This window comes from Saccopteryx leptura, chromosome 1, assembly GCF_036850995.1.
Source record: "Saccopteryx leptura isolate mSacLep1 chromosome 1, mSacLep1_pri_phased_curated, whole genome shotgun sequence".
NCBI lineage: Eukaryota > Metazoa > Chordata > Mammalia > Chiroptera > Emballonuridae > Saccopteryx > Saccopteryx leptura.
This window is the reverse complement of record NC_089503.1, coordinates 217,625,273-217,652,824: the sequence shown is the minus strand read 5'-3', so window position 1 is coordinate 217,652,824 and position 27,552 is coordinate 217,625,273. Positions and strand designations below refer to the sequence as shown.

Below are 27,552 nucleotides of genomic sequence, written 5' to 3'. Positions count from 1 at the left end.
ACCTCACACCAAAGGGGTATTTTAAAATTTGTGGAAAGGAGATGGAGGACTTGTATTTTTTTTATCCCTTTCTCCTACAAATCCATTTTCTCCCAGTGTGGTGTTCATTGCTTAACCATTCTCTGCAGCTCAGATTCATACATTCTCCTGCAAAGACCAGCAGCCTGCCTTCTAGAGTTGAATCCAGAATAATTCAGCAGTTAATTTCTGATTTAATTTTGCTGCTGTCCTACTGCGGTATAAACCCAGCTCTGAGGACTGAATGTAACTTATGGCACTTTGCCTCAGTCTTTGTCTTTCATGAATACCAGTCACTGTTTCCATGATAACTGATGAGCTCTGAGTAGAGGTGGAGAAAAAGACACATGGACGGTAAGCATGACAGACAGAAATAGTTCTGTTTCTTTACTGAAAATTAACTTCACTCTATTGTATGTAGGAGGTGGGTGCTCTTGTGGCGATGGGTAAAAATGCATAGTTTTTCATTTGTATCTCTCTCTCCAGCACAGCTTATTCTCCCTCCCACGTCGTCAGAATAATCAAGGAAATGCACGGACCATGAGATAATGGGGCTTTCCTGCCATTTTCTGTACTGGTCCCTGAAATTATTTTGAATGAGTCATTTTTTTTTTTCTGAAGAAGTGTCATTCTGATTTTGGTCTATCCCTGACAATGACCCTTCCTCTGCATCAGCTACTCAGCCTGTCTTGAAAACCCTTCCACTCCGTGTTTATTGATATAGGCAATATTGATGTCACTTGGCTTATAGCAGAAACACAGACTGTCAAGCTCCACCCAAGAACAACCAAATCTGTGCTGTGTGGGCAGCACATCTGTAGGACCTTAACCTTAACAACCTCTCCAAAGCATTCATAGATGACTTAAGTAGATATTATGTATGAGCCCTTTTAAGTACAATTTAGCTAGAGTGTTGCATAATATATATGTAATAAATAAAGTTTGTCAGAGCAACTGTTTTTATAGTATCAGATCTTTACTTTCTCATTTGTAATATTTTATTTAAAAACAAGTCTCTTGAGGAACAGAAGCTTGCTTCTTAACAGCTCTTGGGCTTCTAGACCTTCCCTCTCGCTTAGATTTGGGTTTCTTTAAGTTGTTCCAAGGGAACTTGCATTTATCTTTTATTCATTTCTCAGCCATTTGACCATTTATATTCTGTGCATATGGTTTCTCTAGAATCTCTTTTTAATTTTTAGTCATCCATCATTTCTTTTCCTTGGCAGTGTAGTAAGCAACCTCATAAAATGATGCAAAACAAGGTTTTTCTATTGGGACTAATCCAAGTGTTGATAAAATTCAAGCTTTTCTAGTACAAAATTCTTCTTTTGAAAGTGATCTTCTGCCATGTGCAAACCCCAGATGGGCAGAGCATCTCCCCCTAGTGGGCTTTCTGGGTGGATCTGGTTGGGGCGCATGTGGGAATCTATCTCTCTGTATCCCCTACTCTCACTGAACGAAAGAAAGAAAGAAAGAAAGAAAGAAAGAAAGAAAGAAAGAAAGGGAGGGAGGGAGGGAGGGAGGGAGGAAGGAAGGAAGGAAGGAAGGAAGGAAGGAAGGAAGGAAGGAAGGAAGGAAGGAAGGAAGGAAGGAAGGAAGGAAAAGAAAGAAAGAAAGAAAGAAAGAAAGAAAGAAAGAAAGAAAGAAAGAAAGAAAGAAAGAAAGAAAGAAAGAAAGAAAGAAAGAAAGAAAGAAAGAAAGAAAGAAAGAAAGAAAGAAAGAAAGAAAGAAAGAAAGAAAGAAAGAAAGAAAGAAAGAAAGAAAGAAAGAAAGAAAGAAAGAAAGAAAGAAAGAAAGAAAGAAAGAAAGAAAGAAAGAAAGAAAGAAAGATCTTCCATGCCAGTATAACTCTGGAATAGATATTAGTTATTTCCCCAGCTGTATTATTGGCTTCATGTTGCCATTGAAAAGGAACTTTTTATACTGGAAATCTTTCTTCCTCTTTTTCCTGCAATCAATTTAAAAATTGAAAATAAAATCAAAGTTGATATATTTAATCATGTTTCTTTTCTTTGACACTTGCTAAGCTAGGTTATGTGTAAGACCCATTATTTCCTTCAACCACTTCAAGAGATAATTAAAATTAAAGTCTTGGTGCCATGTAAAATTCTATATTTGAGTTTGTTTTAACAATTACTCAAGTACCCCCCACCAGGCCAGTGTAATTTACTGTACATTAAAATGACAGTTTGCATTTTAACTTTTTAAAAAATATATCATTGACATAGATTTCTATTATTCAAAAGTGTAAATATTGTTCATATTAGAGCCAGCTGGCTCTTTGAATGGAGCATATTAGAAAAACCTAGTTTTATGAATTTAATTATTTCATGGGCCAGTTAGCTTGATATAAAGAATCCATATTGTTTCATTGCACAAAAATGAATTTCTTTTTAAAGACAGCTTTCTTACATACACATCTTAGGATCATAAGAGTCATAAACTAAGAGAATGAATGGCCCATTCCAAATTTTTTTGTAGCAACTAGTAGGAGAAACAACTTTAAAATATAATTTTAGCACATTTAGTCAGCAACATAATAATTTTTTGGAAAATATTACTTGTAGAAATAATTCTCACATTCTGTCTTTGGTGATTTCTCAGAAAGTTAGATAAAATAATGTCAGAAGTTCTCTTTGGAAAATACTTACATGCCAACACTATTGAGGGATAAATAGAAAACGTTCTTTAGTTTGCAACAAGGATATGCATCTCACGGGCATATAGGGAAAAACATTTTTCTAACCAGCTCAGTAGCAGATCATATGACAACCTAAATGAGTGGCAAATGGGCAGCTATATTTCTGCAAGTCTAAAAAAAAAAAAAAGAAAGAAAAGAATATATTTTCTCTCTATTCTCAACTGCTATCCCAGGTAAAAGTTGTTTGAAACATAAACTTTTTAAAAAAATATGAATTGAGATCAGAGACTTTACATAAATCATCAGAGACAACTGTTACTCTGCTATGAAAAGGATACAGAGAGTAGCAATACAGATAAACATGCTGAGCTCATGAACTTTTTGTGTCACTACCCGCTGATAACAATCATTCTAAGCACGGACAATATTTAGCGGAGCTTGTAAATTAGGTCCCTATAAGTTGCCATTTTTACTTCAAAGTGAGGCTATATAGTTTATTATTTGCTTCTGTTAGGATCATATTTGTAACCACTAGATGGCTGGTTTATTATATGTATTTCAGTCCTAATTTTGAAATAAGATACCTGGGTGTCAAATGTGTCCAAACTAAAAAGCTTGGTAATGTACATTAGAAAGAACTATAGACATATTCTGTGTTCTCTGTTAAATAGTTTGAAACTCAAACATTTATATAAATATACATATCTAAACACAGGGCTTTTGTAAGAATATGGATTTATCCTACTTTGACAGTCATGTTAACCACTTAGCCATCATCATCTCAGTCACTTATAGTTAATTAATGGTAAGTTTTAAGCCATGAAGAAGATTGCATTAAACTGCAGGAAAAAGTGCTCCTGCTGGCTGCGTACAGATTACATTGTTCACAAGGAGGAGCTAGTTGTCAACATAATGTCTCTTGACTGCTTCAGGGTTAAAGGTAAAAAATAAACGTTGTGACTGTGATCAAATCATATTAGTATATAATGCTTATAAAGGGTATTTCCAACCCCCAAAAGAGTAGAAATTAAGGGTAAATGTGGTCTTTTGATAAGCAGTAACTCTTAATTTTAATATACTGTTGTCAAATTTATCTGTCTTTTTTTCTTTACTTTGTACTATTTCTGAAGGTAATCTAAATGCATTTTCTGAACTACATTATATTAATTATCCCCCCTTTCCCTCAAGTTAATATATTAGGCTCGTATTTGTTATCAATTTAACTAATATCTTCTGTCAATTTGCCATGGACCACTAAAAACAATCTGTTTATTATTTCTGCCAATTCATCTGATCTTAGTGCTAATCTGGCTTTCTTTAGTTTCCTTATATATAATTATAAAATCTTCTTTAGGGTTCAGTTAAAACAGAGATAGCAGGTCTCTAATTTACTTTATCCTATAAGCTTGTTATCTTATGAAAGATATTAAATATAGCACAGTGGACCACTTACACATTTATAAATAATGTAAGCCTACCTTTAGTCAAGAAATTAATCTTGCTTTTTTAGAAAAAAAACCCAAGGGGAAATAACCAAAGTTGTCTTATATTTCAGGAAACAACCTGAACAAAACACTGGAATTTTGCTGTGTATCCTATCTCAAACATCAGAAATATATTATCTAAACATCACTTTATTCCTAAATGCAATTATTAGATAACCTGATTGATAAATGTTTTCTTAGATCTAGAAACCAGCATAATATGACATATTTATATATTATAGAAAAGTATGCTATTTATATATTTATAGAAAAAATATTTCATGAGTTGTCAAGTGTCTTTTATTAATTTGAATAATGAAGGAGTCAATAGAAATATATATATACATGTTAAATCTTTTCCCTTTCCATTAGTAACCAAATTTCTAAATTGTTAGAGGCAACACTATGTTTAGCTAAAATAATATGTATGTTACCTATTGGGATTAAAAAAACGTACTATAAAACATTTAAATACTTAAAATATTTCCTAACTTATCAAAATCCTCTATTGCTAATCTAGCAATAAATGGATAAAATTATCACATTTAAACTTCCTTTTACATCTTCTCCCAAATATCTCTCAATTTAAAAAATATATCTGATGACTTTTGAAATATTTTTAAGGTTTCTAACATATACTTTTTTTTTTTTTAATTTAGTGAGAGGGTGAGAGGCAGAGAGACAGACTCTTACATGCGCCCTAACAGCGATCCACCCAGCAAGCCCACTAAGGGACGATGCTCTGCCCATTTGGTGCGTGACTCTGTTGCTCAGCAGCTGAGCTCTTCTTAGCACTTGAGGCGGAGGCCATGGAGCCATTCTCAGCGCCTGGAGCCAACTTGCTCCAATAGAGCCATGGCTGCAAGAGGAGAAGAGAAAGAGAGAGAGAGAGAGAGAGAGAGAGAGAGAGAGAGAGAGGGAGAGAGAAGTGAGAGGGGAGATGTGGAGAAGCAGATGGGCACTTCTCCTGTGTGCCCTGACTGGGAATTGAACCCAGGACATCCACAGGCTGGGCCAACGCTCTACCACTGAGCCAACTGGTCAGGGCCTAACATGTACTTTTTAGACATAAGTCCTACAGTTGTTTGGCCTCTTGGCTTTATATATTTAAATGAGTTCAGTACTTATTAGCTTGCTTCTTTCCTTTCTCCCTTCTTTCTTTCCCTCTTTCCTTTATGTTTTACCATGGCTTCTCCTTTCTTTAGTTCTTTATTTTAATTCAATTTTATTGCACTCTATTTTAACAAAATGTAGTATTTCATTGGGTGGGTTTTTTGTTTTTTGTTTTTGTACTTCAGAAAGAGTGTTTTATTTCCTGAGAATGTTTTTTGGTATCTTAATACTTGGCTTAATTTAAAACTCTTGGATTACATCCTTTCTAAAAAATTTTATAAGTATTTTTCTTTTTTTGTTAAATGTTGTTTTGGGAAAACAAAAGCCAGCTATTAACACCTGTTGGAAGTGATTGGCAGACCCAAAGGGTACATCTCTATCCTTAAGCTTAGTTAGCTTGTCGCTGCCTTTTTGATGTGTAAACTTGACTAGGCTATAGTTCCCAGTTATTCAAACACTAATCTACAGGCTGCTGCAAAGGCATTTTGTAGATGTGACTGAAGTGCATAATGAGTTGATGTTAGTAAAGGAGATAATCTTAGATAATCTGGGCAGTCCTGATACAATTAGTTGAAAGGCCTTTAAAATAGAGCTGAGGCTTCCCTGAAGAACTTCTTACTGTGTGTAATAACTTTAGTATATGCCCTCAAATTTCAGCCTGCCCTTCCTGATGGCCAGCTCTATGGAATTTAGACTTGCCTAACCAGTCCCACAATTGTATAAGCCAATTTGTGGCAATAAAACCCTTAATATATATCTCCTATTGATTCTGCCTGTCTAGCTGAACACTGACTGATAAAGATTATCTAAAATTGTAGAACTGGATAGTAGTTGAAGGCTAGGAGAGTAGTGAAGACCCTGACTAAATAAAAAGAGGCTTTATTGTCTTGAACAGACAAGAGGCTACTTGTTTTGAACAGACTGTTAATAGAACTATGAACATTAATGATTCTGCTAATAAGGTCTCAGAAGAAAGTGAGGAGCATAGTAGAGAAACCCTAAATCACCTTAGAGACTATCTAAATCACAATGAGACTATTGGTAGAAATATGGAAGTTAAAGGTACTGCTATTGAAGGCTCAGAAGAAAATGAAGAACAAGCTATTAAAAACTAGTGGAAAAGAGATCCTTGTTATACAGTGGACAAAAGTTCAGCAGAATTGTGTCCTATAGTTATGTAGAAAGTACAAGTTGTAAGCTATGACCTTGAACATTTAGCTGAAGAGATTTCTGTCACAGCAACAATGAACTACTTGGAGACCAGCTGAAATGCTCCAAGGGGCTGAGGGGAGGCAGTAGCCCTGGTCAGCAGACCAGAGGACTGGAGCCTCATCACTAGCCTTACCCAGATGTTTATTAACCAGTACAAATAACTCAAGGAAGCAGACAGCAGAAGTTTTCAGGGGCTGAAGTAAAGGACAAGGAACGTGCTGACTTTTGATCTCAGTTCTGAGAGCCTAAACATTTCCCTGTTGCTGAATCTTATCCTGCTGTTTTGCTGTTTCCAACACATACTGTTTCTAGAACGGGTGAGAGATGCCCCTGGACTCTCATCCGATTAGGGCTTTTGCCCTAAGGCGCCTTGCTGCCACTGTCTAACTGTCATCCTAACTCTGCAAGTCTTCACAGCATATTCCTACAGGTTTCTAAGCAAAACTTTGAATGTGAAACCTTGTTATTTTTGCAGCCTATAGTAAAATTCAAGGGGATAAATGGAAAGAACTGTTAAACAAAAAGGAACCAGATGTTCTGGAAAATTCTCAACTCATTCAAATTGTGAAAGATACTAAAATTAAGAGATTCACTATCAGGAAAATATACAGTAAAATAAAGCTTATGGTATGGCTGGACAACCTTTTGTTAATAACCTTGACAGATAACAAACAAACAGAAAAAAGAATTCAGTCACACAAAGGTTTTTATGGAGGAAAAAAAATGTATGGCCCATAGAATCTGTCAGTCATCTAAATGAAAGTCAAGAATGAGGATGGAATTTTCAAGAACAGATGTGTGGAGAAGAGTCTTGTCTAATGGAGTGAATCTCCATAACGTACATGGGAGAACCACAAGATTCTTGAGAAATTTATACCAGAAGAACACTTCCAGCATGGAACAACAAAAACCGAGGCAGTATGAAATAAAAAAAAAATTACTAAACATAAGTGTATAGGCAGGAAACAGACTAGTTAAACTTCTTAACTACAAATTCATGTTACTTTTTTTTTTTTTTTTGAAAAGAAATAAAACAAAAAAGGAAGAAAAAGAGGGAGGGAGAGAGAGAGAAAAAGAGAAAAAGAAAGATGGTTAAGAGGGCAGAGCTGAAAATCACAGGGGATTATTTCAAACCCCTAAAAATCTAAAGGAATTTATTCAGCTAGATTTCAAAAACAATTTTTTTCTATTTTCTTCTTTTCAATGGGAATGTTTTAACGTTTATCTTATGCTTGTTCCATTGTTGTATTTGGGGAACAGTAAACTGGTTCCTAAGTTTCAGAGGTCCACAGGAAGAATTTTGCCCCAAATGGAATATATCCAGAGCTTCATTCATACCAAATTTAGGCTATATAGATGATTAAATTTAGGTTTTTGAGCTGGTGAGGTGTTTTGGATTTTGACTTGACACTGTAAGTGGAAGAGGCTTTAGGGGACCTTAGGATGGGGTGAGTTGTTTTGCATGTGGGACAGACTCATGAGCTTTTCTTCCTTTGGCTCCACCTTCGCTGTGATTCTGAGGAATGGTAAGGGTTAGGTTTCTCAATGACATTTTCTGTTTGTCCTATATTTTGTCACACACACGGGTCTTTCCCCCAAAAGGTCCCTGAAGGGGTCCTTCAGACATGTGATTTTTCCTTTTAGACATATCTTTATCTTGTTTGAGGTCTGAGGAATTTTGGATCAATTCTAGGCATTCTTTTTCATTTAGGTCTGAATTCTACCATATATCCTTCAAGGTTATTGGAGTGTGGGAGTTTTCATGTTTCACTAAGATGTAAATATATTTATTTTGTTGGTAGATTAAAGCATGATCTTGGAGGAGAGATCATGGGAGAAGAGGAGAGAAAAACAGTTGCTTTTCCTATACCATATTTAACCAGAGATATTATTACCTATTGATATCTATAAATAAATTGAGCAGAAAATTAGGCATTTGTTAAATAACTAAATTCTTCCACTTATTAATTAATTTATACCCAACCTTTTTTCATAAAGAATTTAGGTTAATTTTAGCTTCTCTATAATCAATGTATAGGCCTCCAATTATAGGCCTCTTTATTGTTAATGAGAAATCTACACTAGCCTGGCAAATGAACTCCAAAAAGCTAGGGAATGGTTCAGTTCTAAAATACAGACTTTATTGTTTAAACAAATAAATACATTAAATAATTAAAAATATACATTTATTTGGTAATCATTCATAAAATCCATAAGGAGAGATTCTCACTTATTTAGAGTTTACTCTTCAGTGTATGAAATAGCGTGATATTATTTTTGCCTCCTGAATCTAGAGTGTCCTAAGCACAGAAAAGAAAAGGTAAGTCTTTGGGGGTTTTCCATAATAATTTCTTTGCATGGTAGGCTGACAAACCTGTTGAGTAGAGCTGTGTAGCTAAACCTGTTATAGTCAACTGCCAATTACTATTAATATTATTATTTTGCTAAGGGGTTAAGAAACGTGGGACAGACAATAGTACTTAAAATAATAAATTATGAACTCCAACTTTCTCCTCAATATACTTTTTTAAAAATTATTTTTTTATTAATTTTTTAAATTTATTGTGTTAACATGGATTCAAGGGTTCCACTTAATATAACACCCTCACCCCCCAACCACATGACCTCCATTTTACCCACTTTGCCCCTCTCCCCCTAGCTCCCTTCCCCCTTCCCTCTGGGATTTGCTGTCCTGTTATCTGTATCTATGTGTTATGTATCTATAATTTTACTAATCCCTTCACTTTCTCTCATCCCATCCCCTCATTCCTCTTCCCTCTGACAGCTGTCCCTCTGGTCCTTGTGACTCCGCATCTGCCTCTATTCAGTTCCTCACTTCACCGTGTTCGTTAGATTCCACATATGACTGAGATCATATGATATTTGTCTTTCTGTGCCTGGTTTATTTCACTTAGTATAATAATCTCCAGGTTTATCCATGTCATTGCAAAAGGTAAGATTTCTTTCTTTTTCACAGCCATGTAGTATTCCATTGTGTATATGTACCACCACTTTTTAATACACTCTCCCCTGATGGACACTTGGGCTGTTTCAAGATCTCGGCTATTGTAAACAATACTGCAATAAATATGGGTGTGTACATCTGCCGCAAACCACCGCGACTTTTAATTGTCCATGTCCTGAGTGAGAACAGGGTAGAATAAAGAAATAAACTCAGTGAGAAAAAGGATGGCATGGGGAGGTTTCTGCAACACCAATAGCTTGCCAGAGCAAAAACAAAGCCCCTGGTCTGCTTTATTATATAGCGCAGAGCCATATGCAAATAAGGAAGTCTCTGATACAAAGTCACACATCTGAGACATAAACTGGAATCCTCATAAGAGTGTACCACCCCCCACCATGCAACAGTCAGGGGTGTGGGGAAAATCTTAGACTTAGAAGGGTGTGGAGAAGATCTTAGTTTTAGGAGGATGTGGAGAAGAACTTAGTCTTAAACTAAGCCCTAGGCTATAAGGACTGTCAGCTTACAGCCTGTCTCCCACACATCTTTTGAATCAGTATTTTTGGATTCTTAGAATATAGTCCTAGAAGTGGGATAACTGGGTAAAAAGTCAGTTCCATTTTTAATTTTTAGGGGAATCTCCATACTGTTTTCCACAGTGGCTGCACCAGTCTGCATTCTCACCAGCAGTGCAGGACGGTTCCCTTTTCTCTACACCCTTGCCAGCACTTGTCTGTTGATTTGTTAATGAGAGCCATTCTGACAGGTGTGAGATGGTATTTCATTCTGGTTTTAACTTGCATTTCTCTGATGATTAGTGCTGTTGAACAATTTTTCATAAGCCTATTGGCTGCCTGCATGACCTCTTTGGAGACGTGTCTATGCAATTTCTTTGCCAATTTTTTTTTTATAAATAAATTTTTATTTTAATGGGGTGACATCAATAAATTAGGGTACATACATTCAAAGAAAACATTTCCAGGTTATCTTGTCATTTAGTTCTGTTGCATACCCATCACCCGAAGAGAGATCGTCCTCCGCCACCCTCCATCCAGTTCTCTCTGTACCCCTCCCCCTCCCCCTCTCCCTCCTTCCCTCCCCCCACCCCCCATAACCACCATACTCCTGTCCATGCGTCTTAGTCTCACTTTTATGTCCCACCAATGTATGGAATCCTGCAGTTCCTGTTTTTTTCTGATTCGCTTATTTCACCCCCGCACAATGCTACCAAGACTCCACCATTCCGCTGTAAGTGATCCGATGTCATCATTTCTCCTAGCTGAATAGTATACCATGGTGTATATGTACCCCATCTTCTTCATCCAGTCTTCTATTTTTTTTTTACAGTGATTAAAAGCCTTTAAGCAAACTCTTGGCCAATACAGCAAGAATCCATAAAAGAGTAGTGTCCTTAACATGTTCACCAAGTCCAAGTTGGCCCCATCACCATGCCAAATCCCTGAAAAATGCAACCCAACCACAGTTCAGTCTGTTAGGAGCTGTCACAGGAAGCAGGGGTCCAGGAAAGTTCCCCACAGGAAAAGTCCGCATGGCACTGGAATTGTTGTCACCATTCTATACTTTGCAGCTCATGTCCAAGTCCCAATGACCGCTGCTTCTAGCTGGTAATGATTCAGGTAGACTGGAAAAAGCCATTTGCAGCATGCGTGGATATGGAGATTCTGTTCTCCTCTGCCTGGAGAGTTGAGACCAGGTTGCTTTTCCCTGGAGCTCTGTGACTGTGGCATGGTAAAGAGAACCTTGGGATACACTAAGCTGGGTGGCAAAGGTAAATTCATAATACAAGTTGGCAAAAGGAGGAAAGAGAGTTCTAAATTAGGAGTAGGTCCCAGCCTGAAATATGAGTGGGTCATTGAGGTAGGAGGGATAAAAGAAACACTATATATTAAGCAAAGCAGCAGAAAATAGGACTATCAACACCCACAACAGAGATCTTTGAGGGAAGAATAAAAAACCTGACTATTCAGGCAAAACATAGTTAAGTGGCCCTTGTGCAAATGAGATCAGTTTACCTGCTTCTTGGAAGAAATACCCTAGGCTCATCCACAGTGTCGTAGATGGGGCCGATGGCCCTGGGCACCTTCAGCCTTCAGTGGCAAACCCCAGCTTTCTGGGCAAGATTAGGTCATAGGTGGCTGGAGCAGGGCTGGAAGAGACTGAACCCTCCCTTAGAGGAGCGAGGGGGAAGCCCACCTTCCAGTGTCCCTGTTTCCTCACAGCTGAGGCGTGTAAGCCTGGCAGGCTTTAGCTCAATGACCTTCCTTTCCACTATTGAAGCAGGACCCAGATGGCATCCTATGAGACCCCTTTGGGGCGTTAGAGCCTTTAAGGGCATATCCTAAAAGCTGGTAGTTCCCCTGATCTCTATTGGGCTTTTTCTGCCTCTAGGTATCTTAAAAGCCATTCTCAGAAGATCTCGCTGAGGGGTTTGAGGATCCCCATCTGCCTATATAAATCTTTTCCATATATTTGGAGCTATTTGGAAAAAGACAAAATAGTGTTATTAGCTAGATCTAATAAAGAAGGTAGTAGTTTGCAGGCAAAAAAGATTTGGTGTCTCCTGTTCATCAGCATTCAAAAGAAATGTAAATTTTTTTTTAAGTAAAAAGCATGATATGGTAGACCCGTCGGAGTCATTGGCCTGGTGTGCAGGATTCCCGGGTTCCATTCCTGGCCAGAGCATACAGGAGAAGTGCCCATCTACCTCTCCACCTCTCCCCCTCTCCTTCCTCTTCGTCTCGCTCCTCCCACCCGCAGCCAAGGCTCCCCCGGAGCAAAGCCACCCCGGGCACTAAGGATGGCCCCATGGCCTCTGCCCCAGTCGCTAGAATGGCTCCGGTTGTAACAGAGCAACACCCCAGATGGGCAGAGCATTCCCCCCTGGTAGGCATGCCAGGTGGATCCCAGTCAGGCACATGCAGGAGTCTGTCTGACTGCCTCCCCATCTCCATCCTCAGAAAAATACAAAAAATAAATAAATAAAAGAAAAAATACTACCAAAAAAAAAAGGGGGGGGGCATTCCCTTGTGCTAAAGCTCCAGGGAGCATGGAGTGAGCTTGAGTATGTCCTATAAAACATGGAGCTCTATGTTGACATATAAGTCTTTGAAGAAGGAGGAACTGCTGAAATAGTTCATCAGCATTTGTCCCTAAGACAGCAGTCTTTATAGTGGGAACACCATACGTAAATATTTGCTGTCTGTCTATAGATTAAGGGGGGAATATGGCAAATGCTGAAAAGCCATGATCTTTGTGCCCCTCCCCTCTTCCACCCCCTCCCTCTCCTCCCCCCACCCTGTAACCCCAACACTGTTGTTCATGTCTCTGAGTCACATCTTTATGTCCCACCTATGTATGGAATCATATAGTTCTTAGTTTTTTCTGATTTACTTCTTTCACTCAGTATAATGTTATCAAGGCCCATCCATGTTGTTGTAAAAGATCCTATGTCATCATTTCTTATGGCTGAGTCGTATTCCATAGTATATATATACCAAAGCTTTTTAATCCACTCGTCCTCTGATGGACACTTGGGCTGTTTCCAAATCTTTGCTATTGTGAACAATGCTGCCATAAACATGGGGGTGCATTTCTTCTTTTCAAACAGTGCTATGGTTCTTTGCCAATTTTTTAATGAATTGTTTACCTTCCTGGTGTTGAATTTTAGAAGTTCTTTATAAATTTTGGTTATTAACCCCTTATCAGACATATTGGAAAATATGTTCTCCCATTGTGTGGTTTTTTTATTTTGTTAATGGTGTGTTTTGCTGTGCAAGAGCTTTTTAGTTTGATATAGTCCCATTTGTTTATTTTGTCCTTTATTTCACTTGCCTGTGAAGATATATTGGCAAAAATATTACTACAAGAGATATCAAAGAGTTTACTGCCTATGTTTTCTTCCAAGATTTTTATGTTTTCGTGACATACATTTAAGTCTTTTATCCATTTTGAGTTTACTTTTGTGAATGGTTTAAGTTGTTGGTCTAGTGTCATTTTTTTGCATGTACCTGTCCAATTTTCCCAACACCATTTATTAAAGAGATTGTCTATACTCCATTTTATACTGTTGCCTCCTTTGTCAAATATCAATTGACCATAAAGGCATGGGTTTATTTCTGGGTTCTCTGTTCTGTTTTATTGATCTGTATGCCTGTTCTTATGCCAGTACCAAGCTGTTTTGATTACAATGACCTTGTAGTATAGTTTGATATCAGGACATGTGATACCTCCCACTTTGTTCTTCATTTTCAAGATTGCTGAGGTTATTTGGGTTCTTTTTTGGTTCCATATACATTTTTGGTATATTTGATCTAGATATGTGAAGTATGCTATTGGTATTTTAATAGGAATTGCATTGAATCTAGAGATTGCTTTGGGTAGTATAGACATTTTAATGTTTATTCTTCCTATCTATGAACACTATATGTGCTTCCACTTGTTTGTATCTTCCTTGATTTATTTTTTCAACGTCTTATACTTTTCTGAATACAAGTCTTTTTACCTCTTTGGTTAAATTTATTTCTAGATACTTTATTTTTGTTGTTGTTGCAATAATGAAGGGGATTGTTTCTTTAATTTCTCTTTCTGACAGTTTATTGATGGTGTATAAAAATGCCACTGATTTCTGAATATTAATTTTATATCCTGACACCTTGCTGAATTCATTTACCAAGTCTAGTAGTTTTTTCGTTTTGTTTTTTTTTGTTGTTGTTGTTTTTTTTTTTGCATTTTTCTGAAGCTGGAAACTGGGGTGGCAGTCAGACAGACTCCCGCATGCGCCCGACCGGGATCCACCCGGCATGCCCACCAGGGGGCGATGCTCTGCCCATCCGGGGCATCGCTCTGTTGTGACCAGAGCCACTCTAGCACCTGAGGCAGAGGCCATGGAGCCATCCCCACTGCCCGGGCCATCTTTTGCTCCAATGGAGCCTTGGCTGTGGGAGGGGAAGAGAGAGACAGAGAGGAAGGAGAGGGGGAGGAGTAGAGAAGCAGATGGGCGCTTCTCCTGTATGCCCTGGCTGGGAATCGAACCCGGGACTTCCGCATGCCAGGCCAATGCTCTACCACTGAGCCAACCAGCCAGGGCTAGTAGTTTTTGACTGAGACTTTAGGGTTTTCTATGTTCAGAATCATGTCATCAGCAAATAATGACAGTTTTGCTTCTTCTTTTTCAATTTAGATGCCTTTTATTTCTTCTTCTTGTCTTGTTGCTGTGGCTAAAACTTCCAGAACTATCTTGAATAATAGTGGTGAAAGGAGGCACCCTTGTCTTGTTCCTGATCTTAAGGGGATTGCTTTAAATTTTTGCCCATTGAATATGATGTTGGCTATTGGTTTGTCATAGATGGCCTTTATTATGTTGAGATATGCTCCCTGTATTCCCACTGTGCTCAGAGTTTTGATCATAAATGTATGCTGAATTTTATCAAATGCTTTTTCTGCATCTATTGATATAACATGTGATTTTTATCCTTCATTTTGTTCATGTGATGAATCACATTTATTGATTTGTGAATATTTTACCAATTTTGCCTTTCTGGAATCAATCCCACTTGACCATGATGTGTGATTTTTTTCTTTTTCTTTTTCTTTTTTCTTTTTCTTTTTTTTTTTTTTTACTGAGACAGAGAGTGAGTCAGAGAGAGGGATAGACAGGGACAGACAGACAAGAACAAAGAGAAATGAGAAGCATTAATCATTAGTTTTTCATTGTGCATTGCAACACCTTAGTTGTTCATTGATTGCTTTCTCATATGTGCCTTGACCATGGGCCTTCACCTTCAGCAGACCAGGTAACCCCTTACTGGGGCCAGCGACCTTGTGTTCAAGCTGGTGGGCTTTTTTTTTTTTTTTAATTTTTGGGTTTTTTTTTTATTCATTTTTGAGAGTTGGGAGGGGGAGAGAGAGAGATAGAGAGAGAGAGAGAGAAAGGGGGGAGGAGCAGGAAGCATCAACTCCCATATATGCCTTGACCAGACAAGTACAGGGTTTTGAACCAGCAACCTCAGTGTTCCCAGGTCAATGCTTTATCCACTGCGCCACCAGAGGTCAGGCGAGTGGTGGGATTTTTTTGCTCAAACCAGATGAGCCCGTGCTCAAGCTGGCGACCTCGGGCTTTTGAACCTAGGCCCTCTGCATCCCAGTCTGACGCTCTATCCACTGTGCCACTGCCTGGTCAGGCTATGATCTTTTTAATGTATTGCTGGATCTGATTTGCTAATATTTTGTTGAGAATTTTAGCATCTATGTTCATCAGGGATATTAGCCTATAGCTTTTTTTTCTTTGTAGTGTCTCTACCTGGTTTTGGAATGAGGATAATTCTTGTCTCCTAAAATGAGCTTGGAAGTCTTCCCTCTTAAATCTTTTGGGATAGCTTGAGAAGGCTAGGTGTTCGTTCTTCTTTGAATGTTTGGTAAAATTTGATTGTAAAACCATCTGGTCCAGATGTTTGCTGGGAGGTTTTAACTGTTTCCATTTCATTTGTTGTAATCGGTCTGTTTAGGTTTTCTGATTCTTCCAGATTGAGTTTTGAAAAATTGTATGTTTCTAGGAATTTATTCGTTTCTCCTAGATTGTTCAATATTTTGGCATATATATCTTTATATTACTTTCTTACAATCCTTTGTATTTCTATGGTGTCAGTTGTTACCTATTTTCATTTCTAATTTTATTTATTTGGGTCTTCTCTCTTTTTTTCTTTGATGAGTCTGGTTAAAGATTCATCAATCTTATTTGCCTTTTCAAAGAACCAGCTCTTGGTTTCTTTGATCTTTTGTTTTTTGGTTTTTGTTTTTTTTTAGCCTCTATGTCATTTATTTCCACTCTGATCATTATTATTTCTTTCCTTCTACTTCCTCTGGGGTTTATTTGTTGTTCTTTTTTTAGTTTTTAGGTGCAGGTTTAGGTTGGTCATTTGAGCTTTTTCTTGCTTTTTAAGGCACGTCTGTATAGCTTCGAACTTCTCTCTCAGGACCGCTTTTGTTGTGTCCCATAGATTTTAGGTTGTATGTTCATTTTCATTTGTTTCCAGGAAACTTTTAATCTCTTCTTTGATCTCATTGTTAACCCATTTTTTATTTAATAACATGGTGTTTAGCCTCCAAGTGTTTGAATGTTTTTTAGTTTTTCTATTGTTGATTTCTAATTTCATGCCATTATAATCAGAGAAGATACTTCATATTATTTCAATATTATTAAATTTACTGAAACTTGTTTTGTGTCCTAATATGTGGTCTATCCTAGAAAATATACCATGAGCACTTGAAAAGAATGTATATTCTACTGCTTTGAGGTGAAAGGTTTTGAAGCTATCAATTAAATCCAGTTGATCTAGTGTGTCATTAAAGACTGCTGTTTCTTGGTTAATTTTCTGTCTGGAGGATCTATCCATTGATGTGAGTGGGGTGTTAAAATCCCCTACTATTATAGTAGTGCTGTTGATCTAACGATTTATGTCCATCAAAATCTGCTTTACATACTTAGGTGATCTTATTTAGGCACAGAAATATTTACAATGGTTATATCCTCCTGTTGAGTTGTTCCCTTTATCATTATGCAGAGACCTTCTTTATCCCTTACTATAGCCCAGGCATGGCCAACATACAGCCTGTGGGCCAGATCCGGCCCACGTAATGAGTTTATGCAGCCTGCAATTAAATTTTTAATATTCTTCGCTACTTTAAAATCTCAGCTACTCAGAAGCAGAAGTGTCTTTGATTATTGGAAATCAAGATATTTAAGAAGATAGTGATACATGGAAAAGAATTCCGCATGTGACTAATCTAGGGTTAACTTCCAATAATTGGTCAAATGGATTCATGATACTTCTTTATTTTTTTAAAAAATTCCATTATAAAGATTTACAACTTTTGTACTCATCTGTACTTGATATGAACTGTTTGACATTTAATGACAATGTAAAACCCACATTCTTTTAGGCGGAGTTTGCCAGTGCGCACCCAAGGTCAAACAATTCATTATTTTTGTGGTCAAGTGTGCTGAATCAAGTGGCACTGTAGCATAGACAATAGCTGTAGTTGATAACTGAAAATGTTTCCAGGCTGTTTGTAAAACGAAATAATTGTTTTATTTGCAATATAACCCCTTTAAGCTCATTCTATTAATTAAATATTGTTTTGATTGATTGTGATACAGTTTGGATATTTATATGGTATGTATAATAATTATATTTTTATTAAAATATATTTTTATTAAAATAATATTGTATATTAAATTTTTTTCACCCATATTTTTTATAAACAAATTACATAATAAGATTTTGTTTACTTAAACAAATCATTTTTGTATTTAACATTTTTTAATTTTAATATTTTGTCCGGCCTGTGAAAAAAGTTTTCTTTCTAATCTGGCCCGGGGGCAAACTGTTGGCCATGCCTGCTATCGCCTCTATTTTAAAGGCTATTTTGTCAAATATAAATATTGCTACTTCAGCTTTTATTTCATTGCCATTTCATGAAATATTTTTTCCCATCCCTTTGCTTTCAGTCTATGTGTATCTTTTGTTCTGAGGTGGGTCTCCTGTAGACAGTTTGTATACAGGTCTTGTTTTCTTATCCATGCAACTACCCTATGTCTTTTTTTTTTTTTGTATTTTTCTGAAGCTGGAAACGGGGAGAGACAGTCAGACAGACTCCCGCATGTGCCCGACCGGGATCCACCCGGCACGCCCACCAGGGACGTCGCTCTGCCCACCAGGGGGCTATGCTCTGCCCCTCCAGGGCGTCGCTCTGCCGTGACCAGAGCCACTCTAGCGCCTGGGGCAGAGGCCAAGGAGCCATCCCAGCGCCCGGGCCATCTTTGCTCCAATGGAGCCTTGGCTGCAGGAGGGGAAGAGAGAGACAGAGAGGAAGGAGGGCAGGGGGGGGTGGAGAAGCAAATGGGCGCTTCTCCTATGTGCCCTGGCCGGGAATCCAACCCAGGTCCCCCGCACGCCAGGCCGACACTTTACCGCTGAGCCAACCGGCCAAGGCCTACCTGTGTCTTTTGATTGGAGTGTTTGTAATCTGTTTACATTTATGGTTATTATTGATATGTACTTATTTATTGCCATTTCATTTTTTAAACCTACAATACTCTTTCTCTCGATTTCCTTTGCTCTTTTTATAGCAGGTCTCTTAACATTTCTTGCAGTACTGGTTTGATTGTAATAAATTCCTTGAGTCTTTTGTTATCTGGGAAGCTTTTTATTTCTCCTTCAATTTTAAATCATAGCCTTGCTGGATAAAGTAGTCTTGGTTGTAAGTCCTTGTTTTGTATCACTTTGAATATTTTTTGCCAGTCCCTTCTGGGCTGACATGTTTCTGTTGAGAAGTCAGATGTTATATCTATGGAGGCTCCTCTGTAGGTAATTAATTGATTTTCTTTTGTAGCTTTTAGTATTCTATCTTTGTCTCTAAACTTTGGCATTTTAATTATGATGTATGTTGTCATAGACCTCCTTGGGTTCATCTTTAATGGGACTCTCTGTGCTTCTTGTACTTGTGTGACTTTTTCCTTTATCAGCTTAGGGATATTTTCAGCTATGACTTCCTCAAACAGGTTCTCTATCACTCATTCTCTACTCCTTTAGGAACCCCTGTGATGTGGATGTTGTTTCTTTTCATGTTGTCACAGAAGTCTCTTAGAGTTTCCTCAGTCTTTTTGAGCCTCCTTTTGTTTTGCTGCTCTGCTTCTGTGCTTATGTTCATCTTGTCCCTTAAATCACTGATTCAGTCCTCTGCTTCATCCAGCCTGCTGTTGATTCCATCTAGTGCAGTATTCATTTCTGATATTGCATTTGTCATTTCTGACTGGTTCTTTTTTATTAATTTCAAGGTCCTTTTTGATGCTTGCTATCTTTTGTTTAAGTTCTCATTGTGACCATCCATTGTTGTGCTAAGATCCTTAAGCATCCTAAAAATCATTATTTTAAACTCTGCATTTAGTAGTTTGGTTACTTCCATTTCATTTAGTTCTTTTTTCTGGGGATTTCTTTTGTTGATTCATTTGGTTCATATTTCTTTGTCTGTTCATTTTATCAGTGTATTTGGTAGCACTATCTGACTTTGAAATTTGTTTTGGTATCTTTATGAGAAAGATAGGTTCAGTGGTACTGACCTCCAGGCCACCTGAGTTCCTTGCTCTATGAATGCTTCTTGAGGGTAATATTTACCCTCCTGTTGGATGTGAGTATTGAATGCAGTTGGTCCTTTCATGGGTGCAGTTATCCCTTCAGGCTGGCTGGCTCCAAGGGTCAACCTTGATCATGTGTATTAGACACTGAGCAGTGTCTGTCCTGTGGGGCATATTTATTCTCCACAGTGTCTGGTGCCCGCTGGACTCCTCCGTTGGGCATGCTGCTTGTGTAGCTAGCTGAGTCTAGTGTTGGTGCTGTCTGCCACCCACCACTGATTATATTGGTTCTAGGTCTTCTTGGGTTGGCTTCAGCCATTGTTTGTAACCTGCCATGGGCTACCTGTCTGGAGCTACTGCTGTGTTCACTGTTTGTGCCTGTGTTTCCTGTGCCTGGGTAGTGTAGAAGGGGCCAACCTGTGTATAAGGATCAGCTGCCTCCTGCTTAGAGATGACAGAAGCTCTGTAAAAGCCCCAAGCTCTGTAAGATTTGCATCCACCTTTCAGCTGCTCCACCTCCTCTTGCAGCTGCCTGGTATTCTCACAGAGTCTTCTGTAGAAAGATTGTAGTGTGGGAAGAGACTGGCCTCACCCAACCAACCCCTCTATCAATTTCAAGCTTGATGAGTTAGGGAAGCTGAGGTTGGTAATACATGGTAGTGGGCCCCCTACTTCAGGGGTTTCTTGGTCAGGAGCTTAGTATGGAAAAAGTGGTCCCTACTCCAGAGCCTAATCCCTCAGACACTGCTGGAGACTCCAATTCTATTTCCCCCAGTGAAGTGAGCAGCAGGTTCAGATTGGATGGGGCCAACAGTACTCTCTGCAGAAGTTCTCCCAGTTGGTGAGCACCTGGTCTCAGGGAGGAAGACAGAGAGTCCTGCCCTAGGGCTGACTGTATCCCCCCCTCCCCCCGAATGTGGCTAAGCCCCTCAACTGGACCAAACAATAGGCTTGTGGGGACCTACACATTAAATGTCCATGCTGCAAGCCTCTTTCCTGTCCCCCTGTGGAACCTAGCCCAGCAGGGTAGGAGATCCAGTACTTGGGCTGTCTGACTATGAAGTTCCACCCTGTCCAGTGCACATGAGTCACTGAGCCAGTACTGACCGCAGAAAGCAGACCTCACCTCAGCTGAGCCCAGTGTGATGAGCTCTCCTTTAAGACTTGCTGCCAGTAAGGCTTGTTAGGTCCTGAACTGTTGCTCCACAGCTGGCCACTAGAATGCTGGCCCTGGGCTTCCTTGGAGGGAACCTGGTGCAGACCAGTGGGGGAAACTGCCTGCGGCTGGACCTCAGCAACCTTCTTGGAGCTACAAGCAATCCAGAGTTTGTGGCTACATCTGCTGGGCCCAGGTGCACATGGAAATACCAAGCCACTCACCTAGGCTGGCTTTTACCCACGCTGAGTCTGGGGGATGTTTCACAAAAGGCCAAGGTTTCCTGAGCTCTGCCTTCTACAGCCTCTGTCTGCTGGCTGCTTGTTGGGCTCTACCACTGAAATAAATCCTCGGGTAGAGTCTAGATCCTACATCAATTTAGGGATTAGGAAGGTTTGTGGGTGTGGCTTTGCTCCTCAGCCCCAGGTGTCTCTGTCCAGACTTTTTTTTACAGCCCTTAGTAGAGTGTGGCCCCAGGAGTCCAGTGGGTGTGGCCTCTGACACCCAGAGGTGTGGTCTTCCCGCATTCTGGACAGTTTCTACTGAGTATCCTGTGAGACAGAAGCACCAGTCATAGACTTGGGAGTGTGTGGGGTGTGTGTGGGGAAAGCTCTAGCCTCAACACCAGAAAACTGAGTCACTGACATGCACCCTACTTCCTGGCTTCTCAGAATGGCCCAGTCTCTACAGGGTGGGGCAGGAAAGACTCCCGAAGGTGAGGCAGTTGCTTTCCCCCAGGTTGATGCCACATAGAGCAGACTGCTTTGCCCAAGAAAGATTGCTAATTGGTATTGGAGAATGACTCAGCACAGGGTTCCAGTGGTCATCCCCCATAGTGTCTCCCTCTGTGCCACTAACTTCACACTCTTATCACACAACTCCAGTCCTCTTAGCCCTCTCTAGCCAGAGCCCTGGGTAAGTGGGTGTGAACAAGATTTTCTGCACGGGCCCTTTAAGAGGGAGCCTGTGTCTTCCAGAGCTCTGTCTCTTTCTTGCAGACAGAAACCCAGCTCTTTTCACCACCAAATGCTGTGTGGGTGCCTCTTCTAGGCTGGGGCTCTGGGCCTGGGGTTTAGGGCCCTCCCCTCTCAGGGTGACCCTCTTCCAGTGAGAGTCCCTCCAGATCCTCCACTCCCACTTGCTTCTGGGAGCAGGGCAGCCTTTCCACATCTCTTCCCTTCCTACCAGTCTCGGTGTGACTTCTTCTGTGACCCTTGCTTATAGACTCCTCTTCCTTTATCCAAATTGGTTTTTCCAGATGATTGTTCTTAATTAAGTTGTAATCCAATTTGATCCTAGGAGGTGTTAGTTGAAACAGCTGCCTACTCCACTGCCATCTTGGAATCCCCTCCTTAATATATTTTTTATTTTTATTTATTTATTTATTTTTTACAGAGACAGAGAGAGTCAGAGAGAGGGATAGACAGGGACAACAGACAGGAATGGAGAGAGATGAGAAGCATCAATTATTAGTTTTTCATTGCGTGTTGCAACACCTTAGTTGTTCATTGATTGCTTTCTCATATGTGCCTTGACCGCAGGCCTTCAGCAGACTGAGTAACCCCTTGCTGGAGCCAGCGACCTTGGGTTCAAGCTGGTGGGCTTTTGCTCAAACCAGATGAGCCCACGCTCAAGCTGGCAACCTCGGGGTCTCGAACCTGGGTCCTCTGCATCCCAGTCTGATGCTCTATCCACTGTGCCACCACCTGGTCAGGCCAATATATTTTTTAAAAGTGATATTACTAATGAATAGCCCAAAGACTGGTTTGTATTCCCCTGGCCCTTAAAGATATATATGCATACAGGAAAATGACCAAAAGAATGACAATCTGTAGCAACAAAAAAACCCCAAGGGAATTGGGTAAATCAAATTTAATTTAATTATCCAACCTAGGAGGTAAATTTTTTTTATTACAATATTTTTTATTACAATACTCTTTCATACAAAGTGAAAAGAAATACCTTGTGAATTATGTATGGTGAGTCCAATAAAAACTGCCACTGTGCTCTTAAGTTTTATGAATTTTTCTATGATATTGTATTTCTCTCAAAGTGAGAGCATTTAAACTAAGGTGAGAGCACCATTTGTCTTTAGTCTGTCAGAGTAAAATCATGTTAATGGATTTAATCTGCCCATCCTGAGACTCAGACCTTCAAAGAAAAATGAAGGGCATATTTTAAAAATAGAGTAGTTAATATTAATCATAATACTCCAATTGTTTATGAGAAAATGTTTGCATTGCTTCCAGTACACAGACAAAGTCACACACAAGCACAAATGAGCTTTTAAAAGAAAGAAAATGCTCCTCATCAGGAATTCTTAAAAGTATATTTGAATTATTAACCAAAATTATTTTAGAGTTTTATGTATGTATGTGATTTACATATAGTAATGTGATCTATTTTTATCTCAATTATATGAAGACAGAAATAAGAAAAAGTCTTTTCACTTGCATCATCAAAACACCTGAAAGTATATTTATTGCTAATAAACTGAAAAGCAAAATAGATCAACATGAAAATAAAATTAAACCTTAGTATATTTCTTTATTAACTCTTAATATTTATTCCACTGAATTATGCTTAGATTATTGAACAATCAAATGGCTTCAATTTTTTTTATTTTCTCTTTTATAATAGAAATTTGATTGGATTTATAAGGGTATGTGTGAAGGAAACAATTTTCACACACTTAGCCTTTGAATTATATAGTGAAGAACTTTTTAGCAAAATTGACAATATGTGCCTGTTTTCATAAATTAAAGGAATTTAAAAGTAGAAAGTTTGTTATATTTTAACAAATTGTTAATTAATTCATGTCCTTATTTTGTATTTTTTTACTCTCAATCAAATGTTAATGGACATTTTTGCTCTTATTTAAATTAAGTAATGTCAGTATTTAATCGTAGCATAAGAGAGCAATGGTCCTAGCATTTATTTTTACTTGTTATATCGTCCAGTGGCATATTGTTTAACTGCCTTCTTAATAATTTTTCCCTTTGGTCTTGAATGAATACAGTGTTTCTCTCCTTCTTCAATGATCTTTAAAAAATAAAATTTCATTAATGTAGATATGGGGATGCTATAGATTCACTATTTTTTCAAGACATATAATTTTTCATACTGACAAACTGACTTTTTAAATTTACTAATAGAAAAACCTGAGATAAAAATGGCATGACAAAAAAGTATGACATTTACTTATTTCAAATCAAAGAAAATGAATGCAGAGAAAAATAGATGCTCTAACTAAACAGTGGAAAGGTATTAAAAGTACATTTAGAAATTGGTTATTTATAGTAGGTTATAGATTATTTGACCACCACTTCAAACTCACATTTGACAACCCCATACTGAAATCTTCCTGTGCCCAGTGAGTGGTCCATGAGAGATAAATTAGCATTTTAATTAATGCATAATATTCCAAACAGAAGAAAATCTCCATTATCTGTCACCATTGTGTTTAGCCTATAAGCTTTGTGTTCATATGAAGACTATAACGTGTATTTTTACCTTGGTGATAATTATAGTTACATAATTGTGTTATAAGTTAATCGGGCTAAGGTCAAGGTAATCATTAGGGTATTTCTACCCATACTTGTAAATACTTGTTAGTAATTGATTTCAGTAACAAGGACCACTCTTCCAGTTTAATAACCCAGGGTCACTAGTAAAGCTTTGTTAGCCTTCTAACTCTTTCTCATGCATTTAGGACTGGTTTTGAACTTAATAATTTACACATGAGCCCAACTTTGTGTTTCTACTTAGTTCTTAATCAGGATGAGCCCTTAGGCAAAAGTGACAGCTCTACATTCACAACTACTTATATTTTAGTGTAGACATTGTAGTTTGCCTGAAATGGAAACATCTGCTTTTATGGAAAACAAAGTGCTTTATTAAAACTAATGAACATAATTCTATTATTGTTTCCTGACTCTCAAAGTTTTGTTTTATTATTGAAATAATACTAGATGAAAACTAGTAACATATTTCTCTAGTTCTTATGCACATTGTGTTATAAATGTTTTATATATCTTATATCATTCAATTCTAACAACTTTATGAGGCCAATTTGTTATCTGGAGATGTCATAAAATATGATATTTAATAATATAAAGGAAAATGGAAGGAAGGAAGGAAGGAAGGAAGGAAGGAAGGAAGGAAGGAAGGAAGGAAAGAAGGAAGAAAGGAAGGAGGGAAGGAAGGAGGGAAGGAGGGAGGTAAGAAAGGAGGATGGGAGGGAGGGAGGGAGGAAGCAAATGACAGAATTATTCATAGAGATTCACATCAGTATCTCTCTTTTTCTTGAAATGTTTCTAGGTATAGTCATGTTAAATGAACTGATCAGGAGATTGCCTTATTGAATTTTAGGACACTGGCTTATCAACCAAAACCTGAAATAATAAACTGGGCCATAAGCAAAGATTTTTCAGTATATTTTTATTTTTTCTTTTCTTTCTTTTTTAAATTTTATTTATTTATTTATTATTTATTTATTTATTTATTTATTTTGTGAGAGAGAGGTATGGAGAGAGACAGGAACATCCAGCTGTTCCAGACCATGGATCAAACCTGCAACCTTGTCATTTTGAGACGATGCTCTTAACCGACTGAGCTAACTAGCCAGAGCTCAATTTTATTTTTTAATTCCAATTTTCTATTTTTTTACTTGTTCATGTAGGTCATGTATGGTTGACAAGCTTTTGCTTGTAAATAAGAGCTCTCTTAAATAATCCAAACCCCAATTACATCATTTACAGACTAAAAGATTTAGGCAGTTATTTAATTTCTCTGAGCCTCCAAGTCTCCATGTGAAGGGAAGTAACAACACCTTATAAATGTGTTTTGAAAATTAAATATGTTAATGTTTTAAAACTTTTGGGGAAAATCCCTTGCATATAGTAAGTGCTATATAAATATTTGTATATGTATTACTGGATCATAGGCTAGGAATATTAATATATATTTCAGTTTATAGAACTGTACATTTACTCAATATTTTTTGCCAGGTTAATCTGATATCAATGTTTAATGTCAATTTTCAAATATATGTGGCTATGCTATAGTACCTGGACTGTAAATGCTGTTCATTGATATCTTACTTTTTTTCTACAGCTACTGACAACATTACTTTAACTGATAATGTTTGAAGATGCTGTTAGTAAAGCCCTTTCTTCTTAATTTTTGCTAGAAACTATCAGAACAGTAAGATTTTTGGTGAAGTACCTTTGACTAAAGAAAACCCATAGTGTCAACATGATCATTAGCATTCAAGTTATTTAACTTTGATTTGCATCCCTTGAAAGAACACATTAGACATTTTGTTATAAATATCTAAAATTTTAAATAATTTTAATATTACTTTTTTTTTAACAGAAGACTGTCAAAAATATTCTGAGCTCATCAAAAAGTCCAATGCAATTGAAATGTTATTTACAATGTATCCTCCTCAAGGTGCCCATATAAAGAATAATATGCAACTTAGGTCAACTTGGCTGAGACCCATAGTAAACGGGGAAGAAGGATACAAATATATAGGTAAGTGGTAACCTTGTTATTTCCTTTTATAGTGAAGAAGAAATGACTTTATACAGCTCTGTGGGGCGATATGTAGACCTTATAGAATACTCTTTAATTATTAAGTATTATGCCTGCATTTTAAAAAGTGACTATTTTATACTTCGTTGCCTCCACTAGGATTGTGGAACCACACTGTGTTCATCTATTCACCTAACAATAGACATATTTTTTTACAGAGATTCTACATGAAAAGCTGCTATGAACATTTATATACAGGACTATTTATAGAAATGTTTGCTTTTCTCTTCACTAACCTGTTTTCCAAAATGGTTATACCATTTCATATTCCTCATCGGTAGAAATATGAGAGTTGCATATGCTCTACAGCTTTCTCAATACTTGTATAATCAATCTCTCTAACTTTAGTCATCCTAATAGCTAATATCGGTGTTCCATTGTGATTTTAATTTTCATTTCTCTAGTTGATATTAAGTGTCTTTTCATGTATTTGTCATTTTTGTATCTCCTTCTGTGAAGTTACTGTTCAAATCTTTTGCATATATTTACATATATTTTTATTTTTAACTGTTGTGAGTGCATTAATCACATTTGCCAAACACTGGAAACAGTACAAGTATTCTTCAACTAGTGAACTGAATCAATATTTGTTACATCTATACAATGAAATACTACTCAGCAATAAAAAGGAATGAACTATCAATATACACCCAAGTAGCAACATGGGTAAAGTTTAAATACATCATGTTAAGTGAAAGAAGTCTAGCTCAAAAGCTACATATTGATGTCATTTAAGTGACACTTTGAAAAAAGAAAAACTCTAAAGGACATAGATTAACCCTCTGATTACCAGGGCTTAAGGCTAGTGGGAGGATTTGACTATCCAGAAACAGGCTGAGAGAGTTCTTAGGTTAGTGGAACTGGTCTGTTTCTTGATCGTGGTAGTGTTACAGGACTCTGAAAGCTAGTCAAAACAAAGAGTGAATATCACTGTAAATAAAATTTTAAAAATAAACACAAAATAAAAAAGAGAAGAATTTATATGAATGGCAAACAAGCCCAAAAAAGATATGCCTTGTTATTCGTCATTAGGGAAACGTAATTTAAACTACAACGGGGTTAGCAGCACTGCATACCTACCATAATGGCTGAACTTAGAAAGGTAACAACACACCAAGTGTTGGCAGGGACACACAGCAATGGGAACAGTCATATTTGCCATTGCAAATGCAAAATGGTAAAAAGCACATTGGAAAATAGTTTGACACTTTCTTA

At 37.7% G+C, this 27,552-nt stretch overlaps 1 protein-coding gene across 1 annotated transcript in view; it reads left to right on the top strand.

Annotated features, from left to right (window-relative positions):
* IQCM (IQ motif containing M) overlaps window positions 1-27,552 on the top strand; it is a 267,294-nt gene that overhangs the window by 183,191 nt on the left and 56,551 nt on the right. The window contains exon 12 of the mRNA XM_066360174.1: window positions 26,116-26,277. Coding sequence (XP_066216271.1) covers window positions 26,116-26,277 — 162 coding nt within the window. The remainder of the gene's footprint in view (window positions 1-26,115; window positions 26,278-27,552) is intronic.